General features: G+C 42.1%; 1 protein-coding gene across 1 annotated transcript in view; it reads left to right on the top strand.

Annotated features, from left to right (window-relative positions):
• KCNJ6 (potassium inwardly rectifying channel subfamily J member 6) overlaps positions 1-19,551 on the top strand; it is a 362,021-nt gene extending 342,470 nt beyond the window's left edge. Inside the window, exon 4 of the mRNA XM_027961717.3 lies at positions 1,869-19,551. Coding sequence (XP_027817518.2) covers positions 1,869-2,194 — 326 coding nt within the window. The 3' untranslated portion in view covers positions 2,195-19,551. The remainder of the gene's footprint in view (positions 1-1,868) is intronic.
• Positions 19,552-20,512: the final 961 nt, after the last annotated feature.

Below are 20,512 nucleotides of genomic sequence, written 5' to 3'. Positions count from 1 at the left end.
TCCTTCTGACTTTAAAAGAAAATAAAAGTTTTCATGGGCTCCTAAAAACAGGATGGGCTTTTAGCACTGAGCTTACTGAGTTGAAGGGAAAATCAGACCTGAAGGGATGGCGAATGCTTCCAGCTCCTGAGAAGTTTCATAAGAGAATTCTTTGACCTCGTGGCGGGGAGGGGTGGGGGGGGGGGGAATGTATCAATGACATTCCTCTATTTCACCCCAAGCCTGTTGCCTTGTTTTCTCTCCTTAAGGTAACAGATGGGATTTCCCTTGTTCTGCCTTTTCACTTGTAAAAGGAAGCCACTCCTGACTCCTGGGCTGCCAGTAGCTCACATGGCATTTTTGTGCAAATTAGAAAAAGTTTTCTTGTCTATAAGCAGGAAGGGCGGGTGAGGTGGGGAGTGACTTTGTTATATTATTGCATGAGCTGAAAGACATCTCCACTAGTCCTAGGGAAAGGACAAACTCGGGTGGGTTTCCTTTCCAGCCTTATTTGGGGAACCACTGCCATGGCCTACGTGTCAGGGACGTAGGCCTCCAGCTTAAGCGCATGTAAGTGTAGCTCATAAGTCAACTTTCTTTCTAAGTCTGTGGCTGCTGCACTCAAATCCCAGTAGGGCTCAGGCAAAGCCTCTGAAAGCAATGTCAGATCCCGGTCATGACCTCAGATGAATCTGGAACAAAACGTGGACAAGGCACAGCCACATGAGTGTGTGCCCGTGTGCGTGTGCACACATGCTGTCCTGTGACCTCGCAGGCAAGCTTTGCCTGCTGTGGGCCAGCACTGCCACCTCGCTCCCTAGGACTCCGCAGGAGAGCACACGCATATGGTAGCACGCTAGCCGTCTGTGACGAGAAGCACACCTCCCTAGCTGCGGCGCTGTTACCGAGTCCAAGCTTGAACTGCTCAACAGGCCAGTAAATCGAGAAAGAAGTTGTCTTTATTTGGAAAGCCAGCAAACCAAGAAGATGGTGGACTAGTGTCCCAAAGAACCATCTTACCTGACTTAGAATTCAGGCTCCTTTTATATTAAAAGGGGAGGATGTATGGTTGTCATTGCTCAGTTCTCACTTATGTCTGACTCCTTGGGACCCCATGGACTGCAGCAGGGAACCCCGGCTTCCCTGTCTTACACTACCTCCTGGAGTTGGCTCAGACTCGTGTCCATTGAGCCGATGATGCCATCCAACCATCTCATCCTCCGTCATCCCTTTCTCCTCCTGCCTTCAATCCTTCCCAGCAATGGGGTCTTTTCCAATGAATCTGCTCTTTGCATCAGGTGGTGAAAGTATTGGAGCTTCAGCTTCAGCATCTATCCTTCCAATGAATATTAAGGACTGATTTCCTTTAGAGTGGACTGATTGGATCCCCTTGCAGTCCAAGGGACTCTCAAGAGTCTTCTCCAGCACCACAGTTCGAAAACATCAAACTTCTCAGAGGGGAAATCCTTCCTTCTTGCAACTGTCCACATAGTTCAGGTCATGACCTTCCTGTAAACTCCAGCAAGACAAATGCTATTCTCTGTTCTGCAGCTTTTTATCTCGGTACCAATAGGACAATGTTATACCTTCAAAGGTCAGAACTTTGAAAATGGGGTCTCCTGTATATTTCAGGCTATCGGCAACATTTGTAAGTTGCAGCAAAAGCAACAGAGTGCAAAGGTTAAAGGAAGCAGATAAAATATGGAGTCAGATCTGTTCCTCCCTGTTACAACAGCCTATACAGGTCACAGTCTCAACATTACACGCAGCAGTACTGCCCAGGTCCCTGAGCCCCCTGGTCAGTGGGAAGCCTGTACGTGCACACGTGTGCACACACACACACACACACACACACACACGCACTAATCCTTCTACTCTCCTCTCTGCAGGGATGACGTGCCAAGCTCGAAGCTCCTACATTACCAGTGAGATCCTCTGGGGCTACCGATTCACGCCTGTCCTGACGCTGGAGGACGGGTTCTACGAAGTTGACTACAACAGCTTCCATGAGACCTACGAGACCAGCACCCCATCTCTCAGCGCCAAAGAGCTGGCCGAGTTAGCCAGCAGGGCCGAGCTGCCCCTGAGCTGGTCTGTCTCCAGCAAACTCAACCAACACGCAGAACTGGAGACTGAGGAGGAGGAAAAGAACCCTGAGGAGCAGACGGAGAGAAATGGTGACGTGGCAAACCTAGAGAACGAATCCAAAGTTTAGTCCCCAGGCCCGGGGCTGCCCCTTCTCCTCTCCAACCCCCACCCCCCACCCCCACAACCGTCCCTTGTCTCTCATTCTCTTTCTTGTCTGTCTGTTACTCTGTTCTTTCCTTATATTTCAGTTTGGCATTACCAGGAAACAAATCCTCAAGGTGTAAAATATCTACCTGCCCTCTCAGTTAGTTCAGATTGACGAGGTAGCTTGCAGATTGGGTTAAGGTGTCACATGCCCTCTTTTGTGGTCCCAGCCTGGTCTCCTCCCGGGATAGAGCACATCTGACTAGAGATTTACACTACTCCCTTGCATGTGTTGTAAAATAGCAGATCGCTCAAAAGGGTGCATCAAAGAGTTTCCCTGGGATGTGACGAGGAAGGTCTCTGGTGCCTATTCATTCACGCAGTGAGACATGGAGTCGAGCCCTCCGTTTTACACATCTCAATAAATTTCATCCACGGGGCGAGGTGCTTGCCCTCTGTGGGCATTGCGGTTACAGGACCCAGGTGAGGTGAAGACAAAACCCTGTACATATATATGCCTTATGTAATTATCTTCTTTTGCAGTTAGTAACGAAACCCAGCATGTACAAAAGTGCTGTAGAACACAACTGCTAAATACTGTACATAGGTGTAAGATCAATGTAGGTTTAGATATATAACTTTAGAAATAAGATTTTTAAAAAATGATCCCCAAAGTACAGTAGGCATTTCTGTTCTGATGTCTCTTTTCTGGATTTCTTTGATCCCATCGACCGCTGGCCCTTTAGTGCATGGCCTTTGTTCTGTGTCCCAGATTGGCAGCCATTTGGGTACCTCACTGTTCCCTTCATTGACTCTAATAAGCCATAGGTCTGGGGGAAGTTTGGAGGTCCAGTAGATGGCAAAACCCATCACCAATATGCTGATATACTGTGAAATGTTTACAAAACTGAGGTCTCGTTTTTAAGACAACAAGGACCTCACTGACTAGCTTGGGGCAGAATTTCAGGAGGAGAACATGCTCTGGCATGCCACCAATGACGTGCACTTTTTTTGTTTCTTGTGTGTGTGTGTTTTTCTTCCTTCTTTTTTTGGGGGGGTGGGGTGGAGGGGTAGGGGTGACTGCTCTGCGAAGCTTGTGAAATCTTCGTTCCCTGACCAGGGATTGTACCTGGGGCGCTGGCAGGGGGAGGAGTGCCAAGTCCTAACCACAGGACCACCAGGGAATTCCCATCAATGATGTGTTGATGCTTTTCCAGTGAGTTTCACCCTTTGTAGAACCGTAGTTTGAGAACTTTTTCTTCTACAAAACCACTGACTCTCCCTCTGTTTCCACTCTATAATCACAGTTTAAAGATGAGACATGGTAAGTTCATAAAAGATGGTTTGGGTCTAAAGTCATGAAATTCATGATGGCATGTAGTGGGCAAAGTATACTATAATCAATGTTCTCATACCCTTTGACTCCATCTGACACTCTTCCTGTACCTAGGGGCTTAGCCGTCAGAATTCATTGCATTGGTATTTATTATTATTATTATTATTATTATTATTATTATTATGAAACTACCAGAGCTCAGTATTCAATGATTAGATCAACAATCTTGGTGATCGTCTAATAAAGAATCACTTTAGAGTATGCCACAGGTTAGAAACTATAAATTCAAAGTATCTCCCAGTCAAAGAAAATGACCAAAAAATGACAGTCTTAATTCATCTTAATCTGCAAAGGTAAATGAAAAAAGAAAGAAAGAAGAGAGGAGAGAAGGAGGGAAGGAAGGAACAATATTTTGTGCTGAAAATCTAATTTTCAAAAATGAAAAATGTTTCAAATGAAAAAATAAGAGAAAGAAGAGAATCTTAGACAAAACCTCAAGGGCAGGTGGAGATTTTGCACTGAAACAGATCTTTCATGTTGATTTTGCATTTATAAACTGTGTGTTCCCTAACACAACCATCCATCACAGATATTCATTGACTGGATCCAAGTTCATTTTCAGCTCCTACAGCTGTGCTCAGTTTGAGGCTTTGCACCGTGGAGATTGCAGAGCTCAAACTAGCTGCCCTTCCCTGTTGCCCTGGCCTTCCCTAACCAGATAGCACAGGCCTTCACTGTAGTTTGGGGACCTCATGTACTAAAAAGCATGTCCCAGAGATAAGGAAAGTAACTCCTAAATTTGACATGGCGGGGGAGGGAGGGTGTCTCTCTTCTCCCACTTGTGACACCTTGTATCCAGACAGTTGCGACTTGGCACTGATCATATGGAAAACAAAACTGCTGGCCGTAGCCCTTGCCTCCCTGCCAACATTTCACTTTTTGCATTGATCATGTGTTAGTTTTTTTCATTCCACACACTCCAAAAAGGAGGTTGCAGTTGAGGAGGAGGGAGCCCCGTGTGTTTCTTGCCAGGCTGTAGGGAGGCACTGTGGCCTTACCTCAACGTAGCCTTAGAAAGGGCACTCTTGCCTTGGGGACGCTAACCCTGCAGCATCACTGGAGTTGCAGGGAAAGGCATGGCAGCACAAAGCAAGGCCAGCTGGGGCTGCAAAACGTCTGCTAACGTAGCTCCTGGAGACTCAGTGGGCCTTTCCAAACGCTTTACTAAGGCTTGAAGGACAAAACACAGACTGTTGTCTGGTTGGGGTGGGGCCCCTTGCGCACAATTGAGCAAAGAGCCTTAGCAACTCTTTGGGCAGACACGTGTCAGTTCTGTATCTGTGACAGGACACCCAGGTATGAGGTCTTTCCCCTTTTCTCACTGTCTTTGGTGTCAATGTAGTTGGAGACGGAACACAAACCAAATCTCGTTTTTGTAATGTGAGCCTCTGAATCTTTAAATGATGATGCTCCAGAAGAACCTTTTATTAGAATGTCCTTATCAAACATGTCTATTTTTCTACAATTGTTGCTAACACAGTTTAACAGTGTATTTTGTGTCAACTGTTAAGATTTGGAACTGAAAGAAGCTCATTAAGACTGAATTTTCTAAGTAGCAAGTATTGAAAGGTGTTTTTCATTGACAGTCCAGCAAAGATGACTCTACAGTTTCTATGCATTCTCTTCCACCATATCCAGTCTCCGATCACTCAGTCCCTTGTTTATTTCCATAGGAAATCCAGCATTATTGAAATAAATAAGCCTATTGTAATCCTTCAATATTCATAATGAATGAGGATCACTCTCAACTTAATATTTTGATCTGTCCAGTGGCATATTTGAGTCCCTTTCCCATAAAAGCATGGCCGTATCATCAGCCAGATAAGAACTTTAGGCAAAAGGGTTACAACTTGCCACAGCTGACCTCAATCTGGAGAAAAGAGAGACTCAGCTGGAAGCATGACCTCCCCAAGGGCTGCTGAGACCCTCAGATTCTCATTGCCACCCACCCCAACATGCTTTCCGACTAGAAGATCACCTGTTTATGTCAGTTTTATGTAACTAATAAAATTGTTTATGTTTCTGGATGTCCCATGGGCAAACTATACTCTTTTGGATTAACATCCTTGCAATCCTTGTAAGGTCAGGTCATTGCTTTTCAATCTCTTCAAAACATGGGCTTCTGGCCTGGTTTGGTCCAATACATAGACACTCTAGGTCCGTGGGAAGGAAATGTCTCTTTTCCCATCCCCTTCTTCCATCCAACCCTCTCTTTTGCTGTTTCCCTCATTCTCCAGTTCTAGTTCCATCGATTTAGTTTAGTATCTTATGTTCCCAAATATTTAATTCCAGCCACTGTATCTAAAAAGTTCAGCCTATTTCTAAAGCACAATTTTCTCTTCACAGTTTAACCAAACGAAGGCTCTGAAATGTCTATTTCTCATGATACTCTATAATTTTAAAATTATTTATGACTTTATTTAAAAGCCTAAGTTTTGAAGTTTCCAAGCAACATTCCTGTTTCTCTCTCCCTAAGTTTTCTTACTCCCCCCCTCCTTTGCTGTTGTATTTAGGTCGAAGTCGGTATCTTTGGGATATTCAGAAAGTGTTTATGAATGTGGGTGCCAGTGGACAAAAGCTCTATTCAAAAACTATTTGAACTCACCGAAAGAATGTGAAATTATTTGATTTTGATTAGCTAAGTGATTCAAGATAAAAAATAAAATAAAATATAGTCATTTCCAAAAGAGCTTGCCAAACTAGTCTGACTAGTTTTCAGTCTTGCCGTGACTCGGGTGACACTGTGATTCAAAAGAGTCCTAAAGGGTAGTTGAAAGTTAAATGTCTTACACAGATGGTGAACTTTGTCTTCTATCATTTCTTTTCAGTGGATGGCTATGAAGTAAAAAAATATAAATAATAGATACCTAATAAATGTTTCATTGATATAGCATTACAATAGAGTCCACTAATAATATCTTGTTTCTAGATTTTATGGCCAACCTGTATTTAGGCAAATGTCATCCTTTAATTCAAAACTGAGTAAAATGTACTTCCCCCAAGTATTTCTGCCCTTAACGTCATAGAGAGCGTCTGGATGTAGCGTCATCTAGAAGTCAAAACTTGGTCAGGCTGCTATTTGACTTTTACAAAATACAGTATGGACAATAATAACAAAACAGTAGTACATGCTACATTGTGTAGTGTTTTGGAGCATTCAAAGCACTTTCATGAATTATCTCATTTAATTCTAATCTACCATGAGAGCTTGAATATTATAATTTACACTCTACAGATGGAAAACGAGGGTTTGGGCAAGCTGAGTAATATCCTTGAGGCCACAAGTCCAGTTAATTACAGATCCTGGTCTCAAATCCATGTGCAAAATAAAAGAAAGAGAAAGATATTTAGCGACATGTAAAAATTACATCAAATTCAAATTTATGTATCCATAAATAAAGTTTTATAGGAACACAGGCACACCCATTTGCTTATGGGCTGCTGTGACCATTTTCACAATACACAGCAGAGTTGAATTTATTAGCCAGAGGCCCCATAGCCAGAAGACTAAAGTAACTACTATCTGACCCTTTACAGGAGAAGTTTGCCAACCCCAGTACTGTACGATCAAATACTATTAGTACCATTAAATACTATTAGTACCAATAAATACTATTGCATATTGTACTGTACTATTAAAAGATTCCTGGGCAACTTAGAATAATGATGATCTTTTTCCAGTATAAATCTATTTTCAAGTATAAATTTATTTCCAGTATTGTGCATGGGTTTATTTGAGGAAAAATAACTTATTTTTTAATAAGAGAGACAACTGCTTCACAGTTGTATGTTTCTTTGAGCTGAGTCTCAAAGGAAAACTGTTTCCTTATTATAACCACTTCCCCAAGGCTGGTAAATAGAGTAAATAGTGAGGCAAGATTCAGTGGCAACTTCAGAAAGTGGTGTGGTGAAACTACTATATTAAAAATTAAAAGTAATGAATGATTCCTTTTTGTCAGAATTCCCAGCTATTCCTTCACTGAGCTATTGCTTCACTGACATTCACAGGAGTTTAAATACTGAGATGGTTGGGTCCCAAGTCTCTGTGGAGTGGGATGGCCTGGATTTGCAGTGGTTGCCACATGTCCAAACAAATTCCCCTCCCTACCTGCCCTCCTCTCTCGCCTTCTTGGAACAGAACTAGCTAGACTATTGAGCTGTCTCTCCATCTTTCCTTGCCAGGTTCTTCTAGCCCACAGTTGATCAATATGATAAGAACCCTAAGCTACCACTCCTGTTTAGCTGTACATGTTCTGGCTCCCTCTAGCTACTCAGCTAAAAGGGTAACATGCAAATAAAAACAAACAGGTCCTTTGAAAAAATGCTCAGGAAGAAAAAGAGGTGTAGTAAAAGAATTGGTGTGTTGTTTGCTGCTTTCTGAATCTGAAGTACAAGATAAAGATTGGTAACTACAGAAATATTGGATCAAAGAAATTCAGACATTGGGGTTTCGAGATGAATCAATATTAAATGACACTCTTTGGTATCACCAGACCGAACTCACTTGTGTTCTAAGGGAGCATTTTCAAAGCCAGACATAGGTCAGCCAAGCCAGGTTTTTCAGCCATTTAGTTTCACTGAAAAAATACATCAAGTTCCCTTCCAGGTGCTTTCCTGGAAGTTAGGTGGGAAAGAAAATGTTTTGTAATAAATTATTGTGATATTGCATTGCTGACAGGTAAATGATGGAAACTGGGATGGATTTGGTCCTGTGTTTGAAACTAGGCAATGGGATCTGCAATCACGCAAAAAGCTCACAATTTTGCAGCTGCGTGGAACAGCATAATAACTAAGGGCGAGAGAAAATATCTCAAAGTTCAGCACCATAAAACTTAAGTAACTGTTAACAGGAGTCAAACTTTTACTTGGCCCCATTACCTTGGTGAAAGAAAGCTTCATACAGCCACCTAATTCAAATAGAAGAGGGATGGGGGAAGGAGGAAAAAATACTTTAATACTCACAAGAATAGCTCATTGAAGTAGCAACATGACTAAGCGATTGAGGTTTATCACCAGTGAAAATGGTGCTTAAAAGTTATTCTCAGACACCACACCCCTAGACATGCATTTGAACATGCTCTGTGGTCAGTTAGAGAATTGTGACCACATAGACAACAGAGCTTGATTTCAGAGAACTAAATTGTTTCTGCTCAAAAAGCGTAATCAACCATTTCAAGATTAAGGCTACACACCCCCTGTATTAACACCCATCATGAAGGCTGTGATATCAACCAGTCAATCTTTATAAGAACATGAAGGGCTGTATCTCTCAGGCAGTGTAAATATCTGCTACCAACAGGCACTAATAAAATAAGCACCCAATGCATCATCATACCTAAAGTTTAATAGAAAACATGAAATATCCAACCAAAGGAACAAGACGTCCCAGGAGCCTAAGATGGGACCCTGGGTTACTAAAACCCCAGTCCACACTGAATGCCTTATGGAGTACATCAACGCTGGGTCCACCACGCTAAACACAGCTGGCGGAACTGGATCAGCTGGAGTGCAGAGAGCTGGGTTCCCAACAGCTGTGAGTTTGGGAACTCTGGGTGTTTAACAGGGCTGCTTAGAGAGAGAGACGGAATACTGTTCACAGATTCCATCATAGCAAGTTCTCTTCTGGCAGCATCTCTCAGGCTGGCTGACTTGGGGGACGCATATGAACCACACCTTCCCTTGCCCCCTTGACTCAGCCTTGGGTAGTGCAGAAGCCTTGGTCATATCCACCACCTCTGTGGGTGAGTCCTTCCCTCCAGCCCTGGTTTCTGACCATCTAACTGATGACAATTCCCCCAGAAGCGGCTGCTGGGAACACTTACATCTTTTGAGCTTGACTTGGCCAGCACTCTTGACCCCACAGCGCACCCACGTGGCTCAGAGATGATAACCCTTCCTAGAAGAACTGAAATAAGACCTTCTGAGTCCCCTGAGCACAGGGATGCCCCTAACATATGTAACTCAAAATTAAGCAGTACTAACACATAAAAAAGAAAGTGTAAAGTCCCAGAGAGTTCTCAATTCGTGGTGATTACCTCACTGCTTTATTTTCCTTTTTACCTTATTCTTCAGCCTCTAGAAATGGTCACGTTTTGGTATCCCAGTGCCCTGAGTACATACTTGATTGGCTCATCCAGCAATTTCAGCCATCTCTCAAGATAATCTGGCCTGTCCCCTCTTCTTAAGTGAGGAGTCTGATGTGTTCAAATGCATCCCACCACCACCGAAAAAAAAAAAAAAGCCAGCCAGGTCAAAAAATTTTGAATCTCTTTCCCTTCCTCTGGAAGAGCCACCCAATGCGACAGCAAAGTCAAGGATCGTCTTTTTATTTGCAAGGAACACATCTGGATTGCCACACTTGGAGACCCAGCTTAAGCTGTCCCCCAGGTGCCCGCAGAGCTTTCATGTCACTGCAAATGGTCATCCAAGCACTCTACCCAGCTCCTCTTTCTGAATTTCCTTCCTCAGCAACTGCCAAAAGCCAGATTTCCTGGCACCTGCCTCTGAGTGTTCATTCCATTCTTGAGCTGCAACCGAGAACCTATTGTGTGCCTGCTAAGTCTCTTCAGTCGTGTCCGACTCTTTGCGACCCCATAGACTGTAGCCCACCAGGCTCCACTGTCCGTGGGGTTCTCCAGGCAAGAATACTGGAGTGGGTTGCCATGCCCTCCTCCAGGGGATCTTCCTGAGCCAGAGATAGAACCCGTGCCTCTTACTTACGTCTCCTGCTTTGGCAGTCAGGTTCTTCACTGCTAGTGCCACTTGGGAAGCCCATTATTGGGGTTAATCCTATCTCTTGCTTCATTGTCTACCACCAGCTTTAATTGAACATGGAATATATTCATGGTCAGATTACCTGAGACTAAAACATAGAATATTTTGCTCCTACCCCACAGACGTGAGACATTGAGGGCCCAAGTGTGATGCTTGGGCATTTTGACATCAGCCCATAACTGAATGGAACATTAGTGAAGTCTTGTGCCCAAGAGGAAGCTGGGCTTTTCCAGGGCAATTTTCTTGTCCTCATGACTAGGCTGGCCAGCTTGCCAAAGATAGTTACAAATATCTTTATTCAGCCCGATGATTCTTCATCTAAAATGAGAGCCATGCGGGGACAATGGTGAGCTCTCACACACATGCAGGCTTCTGAAATGGTGACTCAGACACCTGCCTGTGAAAAGTGGTCTTTCCTCTGCCACCATCTGCACAGACTGTGCCCTGGGGAAAAACCTAGCCCCTGTGTGGTGCCTGGTTACCTGGATCATTCATGGCTGCTGCCATGGCAACCACAGCCTACCAGCATAGACCGCTCCATGGAGTCACTGATGAGAAGTGGCAGAGGCCCCAGAGAGCTGAGGCTCCCCAGGAGTGCTCCACCTGGAGATAGCCTTGGGGGAACTGAAGATGCAAGGGGCAGTGCCCAGGCAAATGGGTATTTATTTAGCATGCCAGGTGTGAGGTGTTCCTATCTCACATTCCTAGGATGGCACACACTTAGGAGGCCAAAAGGCTCCTTAAAAACCTATCCTTCAAGCCATCATCCCATGTGCACACTCACATTCAAATCACATTTGCCTTTAAAAAGATTCCAAAACCAAAACTAAATTCACATTTTCTGATGTATGTCCAAGAGCCTCCATCTTATTAATCTCTACATAAAAGATAAAGTTTGGTCCAAAACAAATAGTCAAATAGTGCTTCAATAATAAACTCAAGGACAAACAAAAGAGATTTTTAAATTTTACTTACAAATTTTTGTAGAAAACCTAATTTCCAATTGGAAGTGTTCATTTTCGCCCCAGAATGCAAAGTCCTCTCAACATCGTTTCTCCTTGAACTTGCCATTTTCCATGTGGCTTTGAACCTGAGAAAAACTCCTTTCAGCTCAGTTCAGTCACTCAGTCATGTCTGACTATTTGTGACCTCATGGACCGCAGCATGCCAGGCCTCCCTGTCCATCACCAACTCCCAGACTTTACTCAAACTCATGTCCATTGAGTTGGTGATGCCATCCAACCATCTCATCCTCTGTCGTCCCCTTCTCCTCCTGCCTTCAATCTTTCCCAGCATCAGGGTCTTTTCCAATGAGTCAGCTCTTCGCATCAGGTGGCCAAAGTATTCCAGTTTCAGCTTCAACATCAGTCCTTCCAATGAACATTCAGGACTGATTTCCTTTAGGATGGACTGGTTGGATCTCCTTGCAGTCCAAGGGACTCTCAAGCATCTTCTCCAAAACTCCTTTACATTGGCATGAAAGGTGAAGTGGAATTTAGCTCTGAAGATTTCAGAGTTCAGTTCAGTCAGGCTCGGTGACTCCGACTGGAATAAACTACGCTAACCAGAAACATCTCTTTAGCAATCTCACTGGACACTGACCTCAGGGAAACTTTGGAGGCGCTGATGCTCAAGATGAGAACTTGCTTTTAGAGGGAAGGTCTTAACGTTCAAATCTCTAAGTCATGCCCACACGCTGCAAATCAGACCAGACCAGATCCCAGAGTCTGTGCTTCACTTGGTTATCTGGCCACGTTCAAATGAGGTGCTAGGGGAAAAGTGAGAATTTATCACGACCTGAACAGTTTGACTTCCATCGTACTTTCTAACACGATTACAACAGGTACCAGCCAGACGTGCGGCCTCTTCTCCTGTGGTTCCTGTTTGTATCTTCATGTGATTTTTCTTTTTTTCCTTTTTCTAAAAGAAAAAAGATTGTGCTAAACATCACACAATGCAGTGGGAGTTTTCAGTCTTTCATAACTAACACATCAGCTGATGAATGCAACAACCCCTTCCCTGCATACATACACACACATACACAAATACACAAGCACTTACACACACACACACACACACACACACATACACATCCTTCCCAATCAGTTACGAGCTGGTCCACATAAGTGAATTTCCAGAAATCCAAAGCCATCAGAATAGCAACCACCTCTCCCCTGCCCCTCTCACCACCACTGTGGTATTCTTTCTTAATTATACCATACGTTGCCCTGAACTCACAGGCAGTGGCTCAGGAAGCAGCCTTTTATTTCACTAGTACATAGGAAACCTGGATTCAGTCCGAGGAAGAGTAGGATTCTGGCCCTGGTTTCATCCCCAGAAGGACCAGATGTTCTTGACTAAATCAATGAACTGCTCTGAAACTGTTTTCTCACCTTTTTTCCAAATCAAAAAACTTTATTGTCTTGCTTAGAGTAACTTTAGGTCCACAGCAAAACTGGGTGAAAAATACAGAGACTTCCTGTATATCCCTGTCCCCACAGTACACAACCTCCCCCATTATCAACATCTCCCAGCAGAGTGGTCATATTGGTTGCAATTGATGAGCCTATATTGATTTATCATCATGACCAAAAGTCCAATAGTCTACATTAAGGTTCGCTCTTGGCGTTGAACAGCGTTTGAGTTTTCAGACCACCATGGCATCATACAAAATAGCTCCCCTGCCCTAAAAACCCGTGCTGTGCCTTTTAATCTCTCCTTCCTTCTAAAGCGTGGTAACCACTGGTGTTTTTATTGTCTCCTCAGTTTTGCCTTTTCCACAATGGCATGCAGTTGGAATCATACAGTACATGCCTTTACAGGTGAGCTTCTTTCATCTGGTAATACACATTCAAGTCCATCCACATCTTTTCATGGCTTGGTAGCTCATTTCTTTTTAGGGTTGAATAATCCTACATTGTGCTGATGTACTACAATTTATTTACCTATTTACATCCCGAAGGACGCCTTCGTGGCTTCCAAATTTTGACAAGGATGAATAAAGCTGCTATAAATATCTGTGTGCAGGTTTTTTATGTAGACATCGGTTTGGTTTTGTTTTTCCATTTGGTTAAATTCCAAGGAACATGAACGCTGGATCATATGATAAAGCTATGTTTAGTTTTGTAAGAAACTGCCAAGCTGTCTTCGAAAGTAGCTGGACCACTTTGCATTCCCACCGACCACGAACGATAATTCCTCTTGCTCCACATTCTTGCCAGCATTTGGAGTTGTCAGTGTTTTGGATGTTGGCCATTTTAACAGGGACGCGCTGATGTCTCATTATTTCCATTTGTGTTTCCCTGATGATATATGATATGGGGCATCTTTTTGTATTGTTACTTGCCACTGTACTTCTTCTTTGACGAGGTGTCTGTTCAGGTAATTGCCCACTTTTTTAAAGTTTTTATTGGAATAGAGTTGATTTACAATGTTGGCTTAGTTTCTGTTGCATGGCAAAGTGAATCAATCATAGGTATACAGAGACCCACTTTTTGTAGATGATTTCCCATGTAGGTCATTACTGTGCTATCCAGGAGGTCCTTAGTAATCTATTTTGTATATGCTGTTGGTGGTTTAGTTGCTCAGTCATATTCAACTTTCCGCCACCCCAAGCCCTAGAGTCTGCCAGGCTCCTCTGTCCATGGAATTTCCTAGGCAAGAGTACTAGAGTGGGTTGCCATTTCCTTCTCCAGGGGAATCTTCCTGACCCAGGAATCGAACCCAGGTCTCCTGTATTGCAAGTAGTCTCCTGACTGCCTGAGTGAGGAGAACTGACTTTACTGACCGAGCCACTAGTTTGAACACAACGATGTATATATGCCAATTTCAATCTCCCAGTTTATCCATTTCTCCCCTCCCCTTGGTAACCATCAGATTGTTTTTTGCTCTATTTCTGTTTTGTAAATAAGTTCATCTGTAGCATTCTTTTAGATGCCACATATATAAGCATTATTATATGATATTTGCTTTTCTCTGACTTGCTTCAGTCAGGGTACCAGTCTCTAGATTCGTCCATGTTGCTGAAAATGGCGCTATTTCATTCTTTTTACGGCTGAGAAATGTTCCATTGTGTAACTGTATCGCATCTTCTTTATCCGTTCCTCTGACAGTGGACATTTAAGCGGCTTCCATGTCTTGGTTGTTGTAAATAGTGTTCCAGTGAACACCGAGGTGAGTGTATCTTTTCGAATCATGGCTTTCTCTGGTTGTATGCCCAAGAGTAGGATCGCAGGATCATATGGCAACTCTATTTTTAGTTTTTTAAGGAACCTCCATACTGTTCTCTGTAGGGGTGGTACCAATTTACATTTCCACCAACAGTGCAAAGGGTTCCCTTTTCTCCACATCCTCTCCAGCATTCACTGTTGGTAGATTTTTTGATGATGGCTATTCTGACCAGTATTGTGTTGATTTGCACGTCTCTGACAGTTAGTCATGTTGAGCATTTTTATATGTGCTTTTTGACCATCTGCATGCCTTCTTTGGGGAAACTTCTATTTCGATTTTCTGCTTATTTTTATTGAGTTGTTTGATTTTTTGTTATTGAGCCAGATGAGCCATTTGTGTATTTTGGAGATTAATCCCTTGTCAGTCGCTTCATTTGCAAATATTTTCTCCTGTTCTGTGGGTTGTCTTTTCACTTTGCTTACGGTTTCCTTTGCTGTGCAAAAGCTTTTCCGTTTAATTGGGTCCCATTTGTTTATTTCTGTTTTTATTTCCAATACTCTAGGAGGTGGATCAAAAGATCTTGCTTCAGTTTATCTCAAAGAGTATTCTGCCTATGTTTTCCTCTAAGAGTTTTAAAGTATCCAGACTCACATTTAGGTTTTTAATCCATTTTGAGTTTATTTTTGTATATGGTATTAGAGAGTGTTCTAACTTTATTATTTTACCTGTAGATGTCCAATTTTCCCAGCACCTCTTATTGAGGAAGCTCTTTTTGCCCTTGTATATTCTTGCCTCCTTTATCATAGATTAGTAGACCATAAATGTGTGTGTTTAATCTCTTTGCCCATTTCTAAATCAGATTACTTTCTTGTTGTTGAGTTTTAAGAGTTCTTTGTATATTTTGGATAATAGTGCTTTATCAAATGGGTCTTTTGCAAATATTTTCTCCCAGTGTGTGATTTGTCTTCTTACTCTGTTGACAGTGTTTTTGCAGAGCAAAAATTTTTAATTTTAATGAAGACCAGCTTATCAATTTTTCCTTCATGAAATATGCCTTTGGTGTTGTGTTTTAAAAGTCTTTGCCATACCCAAGGTCATCTAAGTCTTCTCATATGTTCTCTGGTAGAAGTTTTATAGTTTTGCATTTTATATCTAAATCTATGATCTGTTTTGAATTAATTTTGTGAAACATGTAAGGCTTGGGTTTAGATGCATGGCTTTTTTTGGAAATATGAATATATAGTTTTATTCCAGCACCATTTATTGAAATAATTATCTCCATTCCACTGTATTGCCTTCACTCCTTTGTCAAAGATGAGTTGACTGTATTTGTGTGGGTCTACTTCTGGGCTCTCTAGTCTGTTCCACCGATCTATTTGTCTGTTCTTTCACCAATTCCACACTGTCTTAATTACTGTAGCTTTACAATAAGCCTTGAGACGGGGTAGTGTCAGTCCTCCCACTTTGTTTTTCTCCTTTAATATTAGGTTGGCTACTCTGGATCTTTTGTTTCTCTGTACAAACTTTAGAATCAGCCTGTCAATTTCCACAAAACAACTTGCTGGGATTTTGACTAGAATTGCATTGAATCTGTCATTCACTTTAGGGAGAACTGACATCTTGACAATATTGACTCTTCCTATTCATAAATATGTACTATCTCTCCATTTATTTCATTCATCTTTATATCTTTCATCAGAGGTTTGTAGTTTTCCTCCTGTGTATTTTGTTAGATTTAAAAGTGTTTTATTTGGAAGAGTGTTCATGTACACAATGGTGTGCTTTTTATTTCAAATTCTACTTGTTCATTCCTGGCATATAGGTTTTGTATATTAACCCTGTATCCTGCAATCTTGCTATAATGACTTATTAGTTGCAAAAAAAATTTTTGGTTGATTCTTTCAGATTTTCTACATAGAAAACTATGTCTTCTGAAAAGAAAAATTTATTTCTTCCTTCTCAGTTCCTCTAAGCACTTCTTTGAAGGCATCACACAAGTTTTGATAAGTTGTAATTCCATTTTCATTTAGTCCAAAATATGTTTTAACTCTCTTGAGATTTCTATTTAACCTGTATGTAATTTAGATTATGTTGTTGCATTTCCAAGTACGTTGAGATTTTCCACCTATCTTTCTGTTGTTGATCTCTAGTTTAATTTCACTGTGGTCTAAAACAGACATTGCATGATTTCTACTCCTTGAAGTTTGTTAAGGTATGTGTTATGGCCCAGAATGTGGTTTATCTTGGTGAGTGTTTCCGTGAAGATTGAGGAGGAAATGTGTCTGCTCTTAGTCTCATCTTTTTCAGCAAGTCTTTGAATCCCACATTCTTTGCTTCTGTGACTCTGAGTTCTGGTCCGCATCACCATCAGATCTGGTATACTCCATCCTTACACTAACTAAGCCCAAGGTGATTTAGATTTAAGTCTTAGATGCTTTGAAGAGTTTCACTGATTTCTTTGCAGGTGGCAGTGAAATTTCATTACCATCCATGTGCTTGTCACCAGCATACCCTCACCAACTACATTCTTCTCTCTTTTACTTCCTGCAGCAAATAGACAAGCTATAAGTGTGAGTTGGGCGCCTTCTAGACAAATGAGGTATTACTAAATAAGCACTATACTCTCCTCTACAGTAAAAAAAAAAAAAAATTTTTTAAAAAGCCCCAAGGAAATATAGTGTCTTTGACAGAAAATAAGTGCATGCCTACATCTTGCAGATTCATCCATGAACAGCTCAGTCAGCCCCAACAGGTTACTGACTACTTTTAACCTGAATGCAGCTCTACCTTCCCTGAAGCATGCATCCAGGACCGCAGGCTAGCCAAAAAAAAAAAAAAAATTGATACTAAACAACACAGAACATAATTAAGGAGGCAAAAAGCTTAAACCATAATAACATTTTCATTCAACCACTTTATTTCAACCATAGCACCCTCTTCCTCTCTTACTGGAAAGATAATTCATGATATTTGCCTTTTCTAACAAAATAGCACAATCACAAGGTCAAAAACATTACTATGGCCCTGTAGGTAAAATGTGAGGTGATTCTCTGAGCCATTTCATAAGATAGAAAATTATTCTGGAAAGTTCAATAAATCAAAAGTCCTCAGCAGTGCCTAAACTTTAATAGTCTTTTTTTAATCTGAATCTGTGACACTGAGGAGAAGTCTTAATCTGGTTTGAGTGTTGCATGTTCGTAGACATCCATGTTTCTGTGGACCCGGAAGTTCTCATCCCTACCGCCACATAGAACTGTCAGCAACCACTTACATAAAACAAAGCCCAGGCACTCCTGGGACCAAGTCATCAAGCTAGGGTGTCACCGGGGTGCATGTTGGTGTCCCAGGTACAGCATTTCTATTTCTTTTCCTAGAAAATGCTGTTTTCTAAACAGAGACTCAATTATGTTCCCAGAAAGTCTTTAAAACTAGAGGTTTTGATAAATCTCACCTACAGAGAAATAAAATGTTTCATTTTCAAGGTGCATGAGGTTCACCAATACTGGGAGCAGGCATACATTTGTATCTCCATTCTCAGGGATGTAAGTCGCTGAAGAGATAAAGAAAAAACTCCACTCAGAATATTCTGGAAGCGGATGCCCCATATTTAATTGTCCTAGATCCACATGTGCTGGACTGAGTATTGGCCATGAGTGGTTGCAGTGCAGTGGGTGATGTCCTAAGCAAGTTACCCTGAAGATTCTAAGAAATGGTGACTTCCTCTGCCCTCAGTAAGCCTACAACCAACCTCATGGCTCCCAGCTCTCAACATGTGACAACACGTGCTGAGTGCACCAAGCCACAAAGGAGCCCAGTGAGCAAATATTGACTCGTACTTTACAAATGAAGATATTAAGGCATGGAGGGAAATTAACATACTCTAGTTTTCAGAATAAGACAACCTAATATAGAGGGTATACCAACTGTTCTGAAATTTAAAGAAAGCAGGTCAGTTTCCATGTAAGCCCTCGGGAATGGTTTCCTGGGAAAGGAAGGGACATTCATCCTGACATTCCTCAAGACTAAATGGGAGTTGGAATATAGAAATCCAAGAGGGAGGGCTTTCCTTGCAGTTTGAGGAGTCAGCATGAGAGAGGGTCCAATGCTAGGCAAACACAAAGCAAGATTGGGAGATGGTAACCAGGTCAGCCTAGATGCGGAGAGATAACTTATTGTAGGATTTGATAAAATATGCATTTTGAAAACTGGTGCTAAATTGTAGAAGACTTAGGATTCCAGGTTAAGGAACACGGACCACAGAAAGAATAGCACAGTAGCATTTGTTAATAAACCCACCATTGTGCATAAAAGGCTTTCAAGACTTTAGGATTGAGCTTTTTTAATAAAAGAATGACTTTTACTGGGGGGGAAAAAAAGCAAAATGTCCTTGACCACACTGTCAAGCAAGTTGAAATCATTCAGTGAATCTGTGGAAAACAATAAATCATTGGTAGAATTTCCATAGCATTTAGAAGTAATCTATATGCCCAGCAAAATCATGACACAGGGGTAATTACAAGAGAGATTTATAGATACTAAACAGTACAATGCAAAAAATGAAGTTTTCCTTGAGCAAAACCAATGGCCCTTTAGTGATGAACTGGAAAAAAAAAGAAAATGCATTTTTCCAAAATTCTACAAGCCTTCTGACTTTTGCTCCCAATAAATAACTAGATCACCTTCTGAAATCAGTATCGCCAACCTTTTCGCCACAGTTTTTGGAAAGGAAAGCCAGGTAGGGCGCAAGCGCTGGTTTGGCTCCTGACCACCTTTCAGTCCTTTCGTAACTCAACTCCAAGTACGTCTGCGCACGGACACCAAGGCGAAAGCATGCGGCGCGCAAAAGCACAAGTTATGTATTAAGAAATCACTACAATGCCAAATTTTTTTAGAATAAAAAATATATCTCTTTAAGAACTCGCTGTGTTAGGGTAACTGTTTACATATTGAGGTGTTCCTCCTTTTTTTTGACTGGAACAATAAAAACAAAATTTGTATGGTCTTGGTTTCTTCTTTGTGTGTGTGTGTGTGTGCGCGTGTGTGTCCCAAAAAGTCAGCCCTTTCTACAGGTGAGAACATGAATCATTTTTGAAGCACCATAACCTGTCACAGGATCACCCAGGAAGTGAGACGTCCCGTCCATATAAATCAAGAACCGTATCGTGGCTTCAGAATAACTCAGCCTCTCTCTTTCTCTTTCTCGGTGTGTCTCTTCCTCTGTCTCCCTCCCACCTCCCCTTCCTCTGCCCACAGTCAGATCCCAGCAACAGGTCAGCCTTGCTCCTTCCCACACCTGCTCAACCAGGTGGGACCCATCCAATACCCGCTAGATGTCTGCACCTCATGAAATATTCAGTTCAGTTCAGTTCAGTCGCTCAGTCATGTCTGACTCTTTGCGACCTCATGGACTGCAGCATGCCAGACCTCCCTGTCCATCACCAACTCCCAAAGTTTACTCACACTCATGTGCATTGAGTCGGTGATGCCATCCAACCATCTCATCCACTGTCGTCCCTTCTCCCCCTGCCTTCAATCTTTCCCAGCATCAGGGTCTTTTTGAATGAGTCAGCTCTTTCCATCAGGTGGCCAAAGTATTGGAGTTTCAGCTTCAACATCAGTCCTTCCAATGAACATTCAGGACTGATTTCCTTTAGGATGGACTGGTTGGATCTCCTTGCAGTTCAAGGGACTCTCCAGAGTCTTCTCCAACACCACAGTTCAAAAGTATCAATTCTTTGGCGCTCAGCTTTCTTTATAGTTCAATTCTCACATCCATACATGACTACTGGAAAAAACCGTAGCCTTGACTAGACGGATCTTTGTTGGCAAAGTAATGTCTCTGCTTTTTAATATGCTGTCTAGATTGCTCATAACTTTTCTTCCAAGAAGTAAGCGTCCTCTTATTTCATGGCTGCAGTCACCACCTGCAGTGATTTGGGAGCCCATGAAATATTACCATAT

The sequence above is a fragment of the Ovis aries genome, chromosome 1, assembly GCF_016772045.2.
Source record: "Ovis aries strain OAR_USU_Benz2616 breed Rambouillet chromosome 1, ARS-UI_Ramb_v3.0, whole genome shotgun sequence".
In the NCBI taxonomy this organism is placed as follows: Eukaryota; Metazoa; Chordata; class Mammalia; order Artiodactyla; family Bovidae; genus Ovis; species Ovis aries.
Note: the sequence above shows the minus strand (reverse complement) of the source record. Positions and strands in the feature narration are given on the sequence as shown.